Source organism: Leiobunum rupestre, chromosome 4, assembly GCF_980474605.1.
Source record: "Leiobunum rupestre chromosome 4, qqLeiRupe1.1.hap1, whole genome shotgun sequence".
Classification (NCBI taxonomy): domain Eukaryota; kingdom Metazoa; phylum Arthropoda; class Arachnida; order Opiliones; family Sclerosomatidae; genus Leiobunum; species Leiobunum rupestre.
This window is the reverse complement of record NC_143387.1, coordinates 43,213,267-43,229,863: the sequence shown is the minus strand read 5'-3', so window position 1 is coordinate 43,229,863 and position 16,597 is coordinate 43,213,267. Positions and strand designations below refer to the sequence as shown.

At 36.7% G+C, this 16,597-nt stretch overlaps 1 protein-coding gene across 1 annotated transcript in view; it reads left to right on the top strand.

The window, feature by feature from the left end:
* The window catches only part of LOC149947904 (obg-like ATPase 1), a 133,328-nt gene that overhangs the window by 16,801 nt on the left and 99,930 nt on the right, over positions 1 to 16,597 (top strand). The window contains exons 3-4 of the mRNA XM_090172158.1: positions 3,040 to 3,122; positions 5,276 to 5,336. Coding sequence (XP_090028284.1) covers positions 3,040 to 3,122; positions 5,276 to 5,336 — 144 coding nt within the window. The remainder of the gene's footprint in view (positions 1 to 3,039; positions 3,123 to 5,275; positions 5,337 to 16,597) is intronic.

The window sequence follows — 16,597 nt, the reverse complement described above, 5'->3', positions numbered from 1 at the left end:
TTTCACTGTTGCGTCTTATTGAAAACAATGCAAAATGCGTATGTAAATGAAAATATTAACAAAAAAATAAATTACCAACTATATTTAAAAATACTCGAATTTTTATTAAAATTAATAATTTAAATATTTTCACTGTGGAGTTTTATTGAAAACAATGCAAAATGCGTATGTAAATGAAAATATTAACAAATAAGTTAAATTACCAAATATATTTAAAAATACTCGAATTTTTATTAAAATTAATAATTTAAATATTTTCACTGTGGAGTTTTATTGAAAACAATGCAAAATGCGTATGTAAATGAAAATATTAACAAATAAGTTAAATTACCAAATATATTTAAAAATACTCGAATTTTTATTAAAATTAATAATTTCAATATTTTAACTGTTGAGTTTTATTGAAAACTATGCAAAATGCGTATGTAAATGAAAATATTAACAAAAAAATAAATTACCAACTATATTTAAAAATACTCGAATTTTTATTAAAATTAATAATTTCAATATTTTAACTGTTGAGTTTTATTGAAAACAATGCAAAATGCGTATGTAAATGAAAATATTAACAAATAAGTTAAATTACCAAATATATTTAAAAATACTCGAATTTTTATGAAAATTAATAATTTAAATATTTTCACTGTTGCGTCTTATTGAAAACAATGCAAAATGCGTATGTAAATGAAAATATTAACAAAAAAATAAATTACCAACTATATTTAAAAATACTCGAATTTTTATTAAAATTAATAATTTAAATATTTTCACTGTTGCGTCTTATTGAAAACAATGCAAAATGCGTATGTAAATGAAAATATTAACAAATAAGTTAAATTACCAAATATATTTAAAAATACTCGAATTTTTATTAAAATTAATAATTTAAATATTTTCACTGTTGAGTTTTATTGAAAACAATGCAAAATGCGATTCTAAATCTCCGATTGAAGGCGACGCCTAGTTAAAATCGAGAAAGATCATACGCCATCACAAACCGCGGATAAGATTGCTCAACTTTATAGATAAGAGTGAAATATGAAGTTATCTTATTCCCGAAAAAGCGAGCCAAAAGCCTAAATATACGTTTCCTCCATTCGGGGCTTTCTCTACGAGAGATATATATTTTGTTTTTTCGGTTAATTCGTTTAAGATATTCGCCGCACGCTCGCGTGTTCAGTCTCGGTCTGATTAATGATCGAATCTTTTTCGCTTTATTTTTACCAGCAAAAATCTTTCGTTTTACGCGAGTGTTTCGAACGCTATCAGATCCGAATAACTTGAGCGGACAGCGAAACCGAGAAAAACTGACTGGCCGTTTCAGGGTGAGAGGCGACTCATTACTGATGCGCCACACGACCCGCATTTTAATCTTTCTCTTCATTTTGATGATTTTTCTCAAAAGAACTAAGAATGGAGATCTCGTTACGCGAATTAATCAAGGACTTTTACGGCTTAGAACTGGCTTACTTATATTATTCGTTGCTCAGATTGCGCCCCAGGCGGTCGTTTATTTTCGACAGTACCCCCCCCCCCCCCCCGAGGGATATAGGATTATAGGCGGAGTTAGCTATTAACACTTGTACTATGTTATAAACTACAAAACTTATTTGATCAAGTCCACTAAGGATAAGTAGCATTGGGAATTTATTTTTATTATTAAATTAATACAATTAGAAGTTTCATTTAAACCAAGGACACCCAATTTATAAATGACTCCAATGGTAGTGGCGTTGAGATGGTAACCCAAAGGTCGTAGGTTCGATTCCTGCCCAAGGTGATATGATTTTTCTCAGTCACTCTGGTATGGAACCATACGCGGAGGTATTCCTTGGTTTAAATGAAACTTCTAAGGATAAGTAGCTTTAAATTCATCCGAATTAGCTAAAAATTTGTTCTCTTTTACCGATCCCGAAAAGTTTCAGATCAAAGTACGTTCGTTGAAAATTAAATTATTATATTAGACAAAATATTTTGAAATTTTAGAACTAATAAATACGATTCTTGTACAGTCAGGGGTGCAGTGAAGGATCTTTTATCGGGGGGGGGGGGAGCTAAATTTGGTTTAGGCAAACACAAGGGGGAGGGGGTACTGGTGGCTGAAATTTCGATTTCGCGGACTTAACTTCAATGTACCAACTCCAAAATCGTCGAGAAAGGCACCAGAGGGTTGATTCCTTCCTTCCCCAATGGTAACGGCCCTGCATGCGTTCATAATGAAGCTACTCGCTAATCAGTTTAACTAATTCAAGTAAATTACTGGTATTTCAAAAACGTTACTGGATAAAAAATTACATTTTATTTCTATACTATTCAGTTATTCGACTCTCGGTTAAATTAGACCTCTGGGCTTCCAAATTAATTAAGTAGATAAATTATTGCATTTCCCACTAATCCAATGGTATAGTATTCGATTGAAATATTGGTTTCCCAATTAATTAAAATATGTTAGAATTAATTGTGTCTTGACGAAAGGTTGATTAATTTGAAATTCAATAGGAGAGCGCCTAATTTTCGTTCGTATTAAATTAAATGAACTTTTCCGCTATAACGAGTTTCTATAAATCCCGTCGAATATTGGATAATCTGGCAATTTTTGGAGATCGTTTGTGGGCGCCCCGTGTACGAACTTGCCTCTAATTGAAAACACCCATTTATTGAATTAAGGCGAATTCGCCCGGAGCTGGTCATAAAAGTCTTACAAGACGAGCGAAATTGGTGTGTTTTAAAGCCGTAATATATTGTCGATTACCGGAGTGTCTGTTTAAAGAGTTGATCGTTAACGAGTCAACGTTCCCATTATCGCCATCTTTTCCAACGTGCTTCTTTTCCCGCCGCCGCCGCCGCCGCGACAAATTTTAATTAGTTCGCGGTTTCGCGAAACGCGCCAGTTAGCAATTTAGTTCGTTTTAGTAGTTATACGTGATTTATTAACGGTGATTTTTCTACCGATAAAACCCTCGTAGCCATTTCAAATAACACAATTTGAATATACAGAAGCCTTAGATGAGATAACTAATATGTTTTTCTACAACCTAGGAAATCGACGTTTTTCAATGTCTTGACGAAGAGTTCCGTGCCTGCCTCGAATTTTGCCTTCTGCACCATTGATCCAAATGAAAGTAAGTGCAATTTTTTACAAAACGAGGAAAAAACATTCTCGAGAAAACCTAAAAATATATTCTTGGTATCATTAAAAGTCTTTTTAATGATACCAAGAATATATTTATTTATTCTCAGGGAGAATGAATATGTCGAGATTATTTTTAGCGTTTCTCCAATTCCACCCGTTGGGGCCCCGGTATGCTCCTCCGCTTTAATAAAATCAAATAATACTGCAATCTCATTGGTTCTTAAGAATTACGTTTTTCGACGCGATTAACGCTTCTGCGAGGACGCAAAAAATAAGACCGCCTCCTCCCCCCCCCTTAGCGTGACGGGGTTAGGGGCTCAACGTGTCCGTCGATAGTCTCGACATATTCATTCTCCCTGAGTATAAATAAATACATTCTTGATGATACTATAATTTACGATTTATTCCCCGATATCAGAAGTAAATGAACCGGAGTTAATAAATGAATAATAATCAGCTAGGCTAATACCCAAGGCACCACCTTAGGCCTAAGTCATCGAGCGACTTTTAAAGCCTTTAATTCAGGTGGCCGGGTTACAATGCGTAGGAGGGTGGTGGCAAGCCCTTCATGCCACGCGAGCCAACAGCTCCCTACACTAACTATTACCGTTAACTTCGACAAGTTTTTATGGAAGGGGAAACCGGAGTTGTTCCGAGTTTTCACCCAGTGCCACAAGCTGGGATCGAACCAGGCTCCTCTTGCTGCGAGGCGAAAGTGCTATCCACTCTGTCACCCCACCAGTATCAGACTGCTATACTCCCCATGTTGGAGGCGTTTTCCTTATGAAGTTACATTTTGACCTCGAATTTGAAATTTTACGCGCTCCTAGGCCGAAAAAAATGTTTTGGTTTTTATGAAACTATTTTTTATACATAGAAATAGCTATGCCCACAATTCCCAAGTGCAATTTACCGCAAGTAAAGACGGAGGTGGAAATTAGCTTTTATTTGACTCGATTTTCTCGTCATTTTCATAAGGAAAACGCCCTCCGATTCTGAGCGCTCTTTCTATAACTTCGGTTCATTTACTTCTGACGATATAGATCTGGTTATAATTCCCGATAGAGAGCTAGAATTTTAATTGATTTTTTTATTTTAAACAACATACAGCTTACATAAAATCAAATGTTTTGGCTATTACGTTCAGTACAGTAATTTCGGATTTAACTTTATACAAAAGTTTAGCTCGATTTAATTATCCATCTAAGATTAAAACTAATGCCGTTAAAATACTCTTCTGAGCAAACTTAACCCAAATTACCATCCCTATTAGGTTGATGTTCTATTTTCAAATGATATCTGCCGTGAATAACCTTGAAACTATTTAAAGGTTACTTACGTAAAGTATATCCATGCCACGCTTATATATATTAGTTGTTATATTATTAATATAATAATATGGCATAGTAAAATTAATTAATAATGCAATATATAATTATATATTATATTGCAAGTTATCAAATATATCGAACGAACAAAACGGTGGTTTCAAATTAAGTATTAATGACCGACCGCTGGATATTTTATGAACCTTAAGTTTTATGACATTTTTGGTGGAAATGTCAATGAGCAACCGCATAGAGGCGGTATCAACTTTAATTTGGTAAATTTATCATTTAACGGGTTTATTGACTCGAGACTTTGGGTGTCTTAGAAATGTTTCCAAAATAATGATTGGAAATGTGCTAAAATCATATTGATAATTTTGGATCGATCCCAGGTTTAGATATACGTGAGCTAGGGTACTCAAGGATTAAAACGTACAAACGTACTTTCCACAAACATTCATTCATACATTCATACGTGCCACAAACGCGCGCATTTTAACCTACACACATCCTGTATCTGTAAAACAAGGTTATACGAGACTAACCCCGTTCCAAGGCGTGCCCTTGTGTTGGTATATATGCGAGTGTTTGTGTGTGTTTTTTTGTAAGTACGTATGAACAAAAACATTTTGTTTGAATGCATGTACGTAATTAATTTCGGCGTGAATCGATCAATTAATATTATTTAGAAGTTTGAAAGAATTTAAGTCTCGAGCCAAGAGTGAAAAGAAAATATATTTCTTCCCTAATTTGTATATTCGTACATAGTTAATTCAGATTTTAGGTGAAAATGAACCGTTTTAAATCATTACAGGTCGTGTTCCGGTTCCGGATCCGAGATTCGATTTCTTGTGCGAATACCATCAACCACTTAGGTAAGGAGTTGAAAATTAAATTGCGAAATGTAACATTGAAAATATTGCGAGTTTTAGCACGTGAGAGGTTAAATGGATCACAAACTAAGCCTTTTACTGGTTTTGTAATTCAGAACTGATAACTAATTTGAATCAAAGTGACTTAAAGTGATTTCAAATCAAACGAGAATTTGACTGCTTCGGCTAGTTTGAGTCATGGGTACTCATCTCCTGTGCAAACTACCGTGGGATTGACTAATTTGCTGAATTTCTGGACGTCTGAACCGCTGAATTTGGAAGGATTCCTCCTACATAGAAGCTGCTATATTATAAACCGTCTGGACAAAATTGACTAATTTGCTGAAGCGCTGAATTTCTGGACCGGAATTTTTTTTGGTCAATTTTGTCGAGACGGTTTGAAAATTAAAGAAACCATTCGAAAATAAAGTAAAATTTTTCGGTCCAGAAATTCAGCGCTTCAGCAAATTAGTCAATTTGGTCCAAAACGGTTTATAAGATAGTAGCTTCTATGTAGGAGGAATCCTTCCAAATTCAGCGGTCCAGACGTCCAGAAATTCAGCAAATTAGTCAATCCAAACTACCGTATAAATTTTTTGAGCCGTAGTTCAGTATATGATTACCATTATTTTAATTATTATATATTATATTATTAGTATTATTTTATTTATAAATAAATCATCCCAGTACGCCTTCAGTTAGTGGGCAACTGTAAAGGAAACACCTTGAACCTGTATTATGGATGGTAATGCCTCTCTTATTAATCCGATGGTTCCCCCGTTCGTTAAAGAGGGCAGAAACGTCCGTGGAAGGACCTCTTATCTCCGAAACGAGTCTTATAACCACCTACGAAAGACGTGATATAATTTTTTTAATTTCCCATTCTCACTCGAGCCCCGAAAAAATAACCATGACGAGGATGGTGCTTTTTTATTTTTCGTGTTTAAACGCTGTTGGTGGAATGCTTGCCCTATTACATGCTCATAAGTGTAAAATGGTTTTTGGGCGTCCTTGGACCGCTACAACGCATCCGCGAGATGGATTCGCGAAAATCGTGGGTGCAGCTGTGATTCTCGCGCCATCGTTTGATAATTGCCCCAACCAAAAAACCCAATCGCATTTTGGCCAACTTAAACGGCTTCTGCCGTTCCCAGGTTTACTCGTCGTTGTCTGTCCATTTTCTCGCTCACGTTGAAATTATGAGGGCTGTTTTTGCTCTCTCTCGACGTACGATGGCGCCACGAAACATAATGGGATTTACACATACGATGGCGCCACGAAACGTTAGTGGGATTTACACATTGAGCTCAGAAAAGTGACTAAATCTGCGCGGTGCTTGTGTTAAAAAAAACGGCAAGTCCCAGACCATATCTCTATAGTGCGTCTTGGCACCATCCTTCGCCGAGAGCGTAACTAGAGCCTAATTTTCTTACAATAGTTGTCTTACTTATTTTTCCTTGTCGCTATCGTACGTTGAGAGTGCAGCGATAGCTTAATTTTGTTAAATTAGTTGTCTTAATTTATACATTGCTGCTTGTAGCCATCCTTCGTCGAGAGTGCAGCTAAAGCCTAATTTTGTTAAATTAGTTGTCTTACTTTATACATTGGTGCTTGGAGCCATCTTTCGTCGAGAGTGCAGCTAAAGCCTAATTTTGTTAAATTAGTTGTCTTACTTTATACATTGGTGCTTGGAGCCATCTTTCGTCGAGAGTGCAGCTAAAGCCTAATTTTGTTAAATTAGTTGTCTTACTTTATACATTGGTGCTTGGAGCCATCTTTTGTCGAGAGTGCAGCTAAAGCCTAATTTTGTTAAATTAGTTGTCTTACTTTAAACATTGCTGCTTGGCGCCATCTTTCATTGAGAGCGTAACTAGTACCTAACTATGTTACCTTAATTGCTTAGTGTTGCTTGGCCTAACTTTTTTAAATATAGTGGTCGTAGCAGTAAAGAAAGTTTCGTTGCGAATGATCAAATATATTTCCTGAAGACCACCGAACTGCCGTGCAAAGCACGAAAGCATTAACGACCAAATTTTCGATTTACAGATTTTGGTTTTATTTCTCCTTATTTTATACGTTAAATTCAATTTTCGAATTTAAAATTTTTGTTCTTAGAGAAATGACTTGTTCCAAAACGCATTATTTTAGATTTTTGCATTATTTTCAAACCAAAAACGCATTAATGTGTTTATTTTCTTTAAAAGTCAAATCAAAACGCATTTTTTCGCGTTTTAAGACACGGTTTTAATGATATTTCTGAAATTTCGTTTGGCCTGTAAATTGTTTAGTACCAGAATATAATTTGAGTTGAAAAATCCAAGTCTACTAAATAAACTTGAAAGAAGTAAGTTGGGGTATCTTAAGGCAAAGAAAGTTTGAATTTCGCGCGTTTTCTCCATATTTTGGTGTTGGTCGTTAATGCTTTTGTGCTTTGCACGGCAGCGAAACCTTTGGACATTGTCAGATTTCACGACGATCTACGTACTCGACAGGGTTTGAGCAACTTAGTCCCTTAGTAGCTTCAGTATAGAACATATTTCGTTGCTCCAGCAGTTTCGGGGGTACTACGATTAGCCCGCACTATTTTCGACGGTAACTTCTTGTTTATCGTATACTTTTTAAACGTTTTCGGTCGTGTCCGAAGAAGCGTTAAAAGTCTTCAGTTACGGATCATGCGCTGAATTATTTAGATGCTGTGGTCGGAACCGTTTTAAAATTCCAGCTTCATCCAATCTTGACTTCATCTCTCATATTTCTCATAACCCTAGTGCCGGGAATGAGCGTTTGTACTATATGGACGTGTCTTCCGTTTTAAATACATTATGACAATCGAAAAAATATATTAAGGGCCAACTGGGTTCTTCTGTTATTTTTAACGTAGTGTAATTAGGAATGGAAAGTCACGTTTTTTCAGAAGTATCTACATCTTAGTTATTTAAGGACCACACCGGAGTTCGACTAGTGCTCGGAATTGTTTATTCATTATCCACAAATTTTCCGATTTATTTAAAAAACGTTGGTAAAAAGAATATCATTTTAACTTATTTAATTATGTTTTTTTACGCAACCAAGCATTTATTTGAATAAAAGTGGCATTTATTTAAATAATTGCTTGTTTTATTTAAATAATAGGCTTATCCACTTTCGATTATTTAAACATTTCACAATTTTTATTCAACTATTGGTTGTTTAAATAAATATTATTTAAATATCGCCGAGCTTATTTTATTCATGGATAAAAATTAACGATTTACAGTAAACGCATTTTAATTAATCTTCAACGGTGGTATTAGATTGAGGGAAATCAATATGCCTAGCAGAGGCTAAAGAAGTTATACGGCACAGACTGGAAACAAAACAAAACGCTAATTTACCTACCAGATTTAGAATCGTCAATTCGTCATGTACCCTGCTTTTAATGCTTTAGCAGATTCATCTAATATAAATCATCATATCGAGATACAGTGGGACAAAATAAACTTCTGTTATGGTTAGACATGAGTATACGTGGAAGTCATTCAAATAGAAATCTCGATATAATACAGATATTATTTAATTTAATTGAATATGGAAAATAATCTTAAAGTATATTTTTCTGTAATACAAGGAATATAAGTATAATGATAATCCACGACCTACCATTAAAAATGGCCAAAAACGCGCCCCCTTGAAAATGTGCGCCCGGGGCCATTTCCCCCCTCACCCCCCCGGTAGATACGCCACTGTAATGATATTCACTTATTTGTAAACCATATTTAATAATAATAATAATAATAATCAGCTAGGCTAATACCCAAGGCACCACCCTAGGCCTAAGTCATCAAGTGACTTTTGAAGCCTTTAATTCAGGTGGCCGGGTTACAATGCGTAGGAGGGTGGTGGCAAGCCCTGCATGCCACGCGTTCGAGCCAACAGCTCCCTACACTAACTATTACCGTTAACCTCAACAATATAATAGTTTTAGTAAATTACGGCATGAAGTATTCCTAAACGCGGCGATAGCTTACGAAGGTACATTTTTCAAGCGAATAACAATATAGCGTTATAGAGAGATAAATGCTTATCTCGTAAGAGATGTCATTCGTTCGGTATTTGACGAGTCGTTTCTATAGAATATTCCAAATTTGGATTTTTCAGCGAGCAAACCCGCAGCCGCCCCCAAAAAGAGGCTTACCACGGTGATAAATAAATCACATTGAAAGAGAGAGATTGAATTTTAATCATAATCTTTCGGCGGCGCTAATACGTACCATCCGGATTCTGTAAAAACCATCATTTCGTCGAAAAACGAGCGGAAGGTCCTGGTTTGTTTCTATTTGCCGAAGGTAAAGGCCGCGCGACTTGTAGGGAGAAGAGAAAATCGGGGTCGGAGGTCATCCTTGTCAGCCGCGCGTGAGCGATGGACGCCGCTTCAATTAGGCCCAAGGTGCCGCCGGCCCATTTCAAGCGGACCTACGGCCTCCTCTCGGCTTTCCGAGTCCTCCAGTCGCTTTTAAATTCGCTTGGTGCCCCTCTTCGCTTTGATCTCAACGTGATTCGCGGGGTCCCAATCGCGGGCCCGAAACAATACGGACTCGTAATTTATCGCCGCGAAGCCAAAACGGCTAAAAACAAGTGCCGATCTTTCGCTCTCGTCTTTATGGAACGGTTTTTTGGCCGAAAGCGGGTCAACATTTTGTAATTAAACGGAGGAGGAACGGTGGAAATCCGGCCACGATCCGCTCGACTATTCTTGGGAGTTGGATACTTGGTGTTTATCTACGCCTATCACCGCGAAGTGTCCGTTGTCAATAGTTCCGGGTTTAAAAAGTAGCGCGCTAAATAATTAGTTTCAATTGAATTTTAAGGAAGTGTTTGGTCTCTATCTTATCGTGGCTGGTTGACTTAATTTAAAACGCACGCGTATCTCTCGAGTACTGGCTATTTACCGTGGCGCAATTACTCGGAAGATCCGTGCTCCGAACTGCAGCTTCTGATAATCTTTACCCGCCGTAGATCATGTTTTTGTTTTGAAGACGCAAGGTGTTTAAGAAGGAGCACGACGATTTCACAGTCCATTGAATCCTCTTTATGACGCCGTTTTATCAGCCCGAACAGCGTGAACATCCATTTGATCTTTCCCAGTCGCCATACACGATTCGAACCGACTGAAGTTTTTAAATTGGCCGTTTGTAGGGCTGCAAGAAACTCCCCGATTTATTTTAGAAAAAACATTTACCACCGGAAAAATTATAAAAACTGATGGTGACGTAAAAATTGTTAATTTAATGTACAACACTTGTACGATTGAACACGCTTTACGTAAAAATAATCCAGAAATCTTGAAATCAATTTGAAAATCAGTAGAAAATTGGTCTTAAAACCGGGATATGAAGGGGGAAGACTACAGCGGCCTTTGTCTACTTTCGCGCTATTTCAAGCTGAACTATTTAAATTTTGTATTTTAACTTATAAGATTAATATTTATGTGTAAAACAGCCTCTTGTTTAGTGCCCAAAATAATTTGGACAATTTTAAACTTAAAAGTAATTAAGTTATTACGTTTTAATTCGGACCCCCGGAGCTAAACCAGCTGGGCAAGCGCCCAAACTACCCTTTAGTTAGGACCTTATATCTCGTTAACTATTAATATTAGAATTATCAAAATTATTTTAAGCCTAGGAGGGAAATTGTGCATTACAATATGTTTTACAAACTGTACTATCGCTTTCGCACAAATAAAAAACTAATAATAATAATAATAATAAGAAAAATATAATTCAATTATGTAATTGTTAAAACAGAAACGTTCAGCTTGAACGAAAAAGAGGCTTTTACTGTATTCTTCCCCCTTAAGGCGAAAATTATACTGTAAAATCAGATTAATCAAATCACCTTGAGATTTAAAAATCAGCGACAACTCGTCCGGGAAGTGATTCAGAAAGCGCGATGCAGTCTTGTTTAGTAACTATACCGTCCAACAGACTTGGAAATAGCGGGAGTCCTGGGGCCAATGGCTCTTAAAAAAAACCTCGGGGGCCCTTAAAATAAATCATTCGAAAGGGGGTTGCGGGCCACCAGGGCCCCAAATTAAATAAAAATATTTATTAAAAATTTAACGAAAATTTCTGAAAAATATTTTTTTACGCCGTTGCTGAAAGCTTGGATTATAACGTTTTTAATCCAAGCTGAAAGGCTGTTTTCCTACCCTAGTCGAGAGCGAAATCTAACGTTACAATTAACGTTTTAAGTCAATAAATGTTTACGTAAATAACGTAACCAATTCCTTTTCTTGTATTTTATCTCCATATTTTAAAATATTTTCCCCCATTTCACCTCCCCTGGGCCACTGGCCCTCAATAAAAATAAACTTAAAGGGGTTCGGGAGCCCGAAGGGCCCCCGTTAAAAATATCAAATCGGGTTAGGTTTATGAAATTTATGAAAATGGAGGAGGTTAGAGCGTGATTTTCACCGCTGATAGAGCAGCCGCGCACCGTCTTGAAGCGGCGATAGCTATTTCGGAGTAGTTTCGGGAAGGCAGGGGGGGGAGGGGTTTTGAAGAAAATGTTTCCAAATTGGTTTTGCCGCGGCGCGCGGGGAAGGTGAGAAACGGGGAGACGTGGAAAACGGGGAGACGTGGAAAACGGGGAGACGTGGAAAACGTGACGTTTGCGCTCCTTTAACCTTTACGCCGGATTCTCTCTCTCTTTCCCCATCAAAATCCGTTCTTGAGCGTTTTATAGCGTACAGGTTAACCTTATTCATCATTTTAGCTTTTTTTTTCTTCCATTACGTTTAATTTAAATTCCTTGTCGCGATGATACGTCGAACGTTTTAATCGATTGGATTTTTCTCTTTCGCCGTTTTGGACTCTTTGATATGGAGCAGTACGCCGCTTTCACGCTACGTTGAAATATTTCGCTGCTTTCGTTTTTTAGTTTGCGCATTTTTTGGACTCATTAAATTCGTATCCTATTTCCTCTGATCCAAATGCGTGGACTTACAAAAACATTGTGGGCAAATTGAATCCAAGCGAACGCGCACTAGGACTTGGGACTTGAAGGTGAAACCCACATAAATAATCAAATCAAATCTTTTGAATCTAAATTTTTTTAGAAATATTATTCTAAATTTATTTAGAAATATAAAAAATCTAATCAGTTTTATTTCGCAAATATTTACAAAATTTACAAAGAATAGAGGTAATGAAGCCCCTGGAGGAAAGGTGTTTAAAATCGATGCCGCGTTGCCCCGCTGAATCGCGATTGCGATGCGTTGGAGAAGGAACTGAACCGAACGTGGCTCACCTGTGACGGCCAACGGCGTGAACTAAATCTAAACCTTCTTGACCGAACGAGCCGAGTTATATTATTCAAATTTAGCAAAGTATTAAAAGTCAAAAGTTGATTAAATACGTAAACCTCGATGACCTTGGGGAAAATTTTTAAATTTTGATATCCATTCGGATGCAAAAGCACACTTTACACTGTCGATGCCCAATATCAATAAGAACTTATGGATGTTTTTTTTCCCGCGTAAGTAACTGAAGAATATAATTTACATCAATATATTATCTCCAAAAATAAAATCGTTCGGTTTCTTCGCTGGATTGGTCTTTATCTAAAAGCGAATGCGAGAACGAAGTCGGTGTGACGAGCTTTATCGTCGATCCCCGTGTAAAGACGCGTTTGCTGCAAATTTCTTTTTACACGCCGCTTTATTTGGGAGGAAAAAAGAAGAGAGTTATCTCTTTCTTTCTTATCTCCGACAACGATCTGAACAGAGAGCCACTCTGAGAGCCAGACCGCTGCATGATGGAATAAATGGTGAAACTCCTTAAAAGTATGTGTGAAAATTACCTCGCAGGATATACTTTCACCTCATTTTGCTTCGCGCTAAACTCGGCTCCCCCCCTCCCCCTACCCTCTTGTTCTTGTTCTTTAGGACGAGCAACCCCCCCCGCTAACTCATCTTCACCTCCGGATAATGTTGGGCAGAGTCTCGTTCGCACTCGCCCAGCGCGTGTAATTTGGATTCTTTGTGAGAACGACAAAAGGTGATGAACTTTAAAGGCGTAGTGTGAGTAGACAGCTGTATTTGAACGGGAACATCGCGTGAGAGCTTCGACTCCCAAATCACCAGTTTGTCTAGTTTACGGGGGAAAATGCGCTACCGATTCACGGTTAAATACTGAAACCAACTTCATTTGAATTTAACGACGTGATAATTTGACCTATAAGTTGGGCTTTTTTAATTTTTTTATTACGGACTTATATTTCGTATATCGACTGGAGCTTGAATTTGTGCCCGTTGCCCATAAGCGGTTAATTACCAGTTGGCAATAATAAAAAAGCCATTACAATTCGCCAGTTTTAATTATGTAAAGATGTTTTCAAATACCACAAGTAAAGCCAACTTCAATAGTTTTGACACGCGCTTTTATTTTATCGCAATTGGCCAAAATGGTACTAATTTTAAATACGCGCTGCCTTTAGCCAGTGCTAAATATTTTAAACTGATAGATGATGGTCATATTTTGGAAAATGGCAAATTAACAATGTGATTCTGAAGTATAATAACGCCAAATACACGTATAAAAGAGTTAATTATCTGGGCGCGTGCTCTTGATATATTAGTAGATTGTGGCTCACGCGATTTTGCACGCGCGTTGAAAATTAATAATAATAATCAAATAATAATAATCTTTTTCGGAATCACTTATTGTTAGGTGAAATCTGTTTAGTAGTGTTTTAAGTCGGAAAATTTTCCGGAAATGACCGAGGCCTTTTTTCCGGAATATGTTCCGCATTTTTCCGAAAAAAATTAAAAAAGTTTTCATTCCACGATAAGTCTAATATATTGTTTGCAAATTTAAATAAAGCGGCATTTTCGCCTCATTTTTTCTAATCTAAAAGTAAAACTAAACCTCTAGACTAGTTTAAACTGATTAACAATGTAACACTATTAATTTTTGTAGTATATTTACTTAGAAATTTTTATCGTTAAAAAGTTAAAAACATTAAAAACTCTTAAAAAGTAATTTATGTTTCAATTTTTATTTTTCCGATTTGCGGAAAAATTTTCCACATGTCATCTTTCCGGAAAATTAACAACACTTCTGTTTACCGTATGTCGACATTTTGACTTTCTTTACCATCACGAAGGACCAGGAAATTAATATTTATCAAATTTGAATTCTATCGCGATGAAAATAGTGCGAATGAGTCCCTCTTTAGTTTGTAACATCTGACTTTCTTTTTTAATCTGGCAGATCCGAAGCTGTTAATGTATAAAAACGTTTTTCGGACATCAAATCCATTACGCTGCCCTCCCCGCGTTCATCTTTATAGGGGGGGGGGGGGGGCTATGCGCGCAATTATCGATGGGTGGAAAGTTATACCCCGAACGCGCGGCCCCAAATTTATCAACGCCAACGCGCCATTCCGCGCAACCACCGACTTCTCTCTCTTTCTCCGCGATGTAGCTAAGCGGAGATTATTTTTAACGTTATTTTTTACATTTTTTATCTCGCCCCCCCCCCTTCCCTTTTTTAGTATAAAGTATTTAATATGCGCCGCAAAAAGGAAAATACGCTAGTTTGGTGTAACCAGAAGTAAATGAACTGAAGTTATTTAAATACCGCTCATGAAAATGATGAGAAAATCGAGTCAAATAAAAGCTAATTTCCATCCCCGTCTTTTGGCGTGATAAATTGCACTGAAGAATAGGCGATAGCATAAATTGCAAGTCATGCTGGGTAAAATTTCTTTCGGGAAACATTTGAGCGCCGTCAAACTGTAGAAACTTATAAAAATAGTCACTTGGTTTTAAAATTGCTTTCAAGTTTACCGTTAACTCCATTAAATAAATGTTAATAGTTTAACTTTTAAACAAAGTCATACTGAAAATTTGGTGGTAAGTCATGTTGTTAAATATTTATACTTTTTTAATAGAAAAAAGAATAATTTGTTAAACTTAATTTAACAACGACTTGGACATTAGTATTTTTATTGTGATAGTTATTGTAAAGCCCAGTTCCCACTATACAATTAATTGGGCCACAATAGTTTGAACAGAAAAATTGTCACCATTGTTCCAACTTTTTCTGTTCACACTGTACAATTTTCTTGCTTACAATTAGTTGGTTTCAATTAAGTGGCCCAATTAATTGTATAGTGTGAACTGGGCTTTAGTCTCTGATTATAAAATTGTAAACAAAATGAAAGACTTGGACTAGAACACGTTTTTAACCTAGGCTTAGTTAAGCCTCCCCTATGTTTTGACCACGGCCAATCCCGGTCACTTAAGCGTGTTATAGAAGTTGGCAGTGCTATGACGAATTTCCGGGAACATTTTAACAAGTTAGCTACGACCAAAATAATTTATTCTATCGCCTATTGTGGGTATAGCTATTTCTATGTATAAAAAATGCTTTCATAAAAACAAAAAAAAACGTTTTATTTTTGGCCTAGAAGCGCGCAAAATTTCAAATTCGAGGTAAAAATGTAACTTCATAAGGAAAACATGGGGAGTATAGGCCTTTACTAAAAGGTGGGTAAAAATGACGACCCTCCCAGCAAAATTTGAATTTATGTGAAAGACCAATAAGAAACTGCTATTTCGTTACACGACGTCTCAAACGCAGACGATTTTAAACCGAAAACACGAAACTACGCGAGACAGGAAATTTGTTTTCATATAAATTCAAATATTGCTGCGACGGTCGACATTTTTACCCACCTTTTAATAAAGGCCTATAGCAGTCTGATAACTTCGGTTCATTTACTTCTGGTGTAACTGAATGGCGGAATCTCTTCGTCGACGAAAGCCGAGAAAATAAAGGAAAGTTGAAAAAAAAAAATAGTACATCGCGCTAAAATAAATTGGTTTGTGACTCCAATCACGTGATAGGAATAATTTTCCGCTAATTACAAAAAAAAAAAGTGACTGAAAGTAAATGTCCGTCTCTTCTTGGAATCCGTAATAGGCCCGGAGCCGCGGACGGGTTTTGCGAACGACGATCCGCTGCGATACTCGATACGCGATATTTAAACAATTGAGAAAAAGGTATTTCGCTTTCTGGTAGACTCCGCGTCGACGAAAATAAATATATTTCCGCGAAATGACAATGGCTTCGTTAATTTAGGCTACGACGTTGACGCGACATCCAGTTTCCCGTTTCGCGATTATTACGATCATCGGAGCTGTAGGCGCCTTCCCGACGACTCGAAAGTGCCGAAACAACCGCTCTTTTACAGCCATTTGGAAAATTTCGCCTATTTAC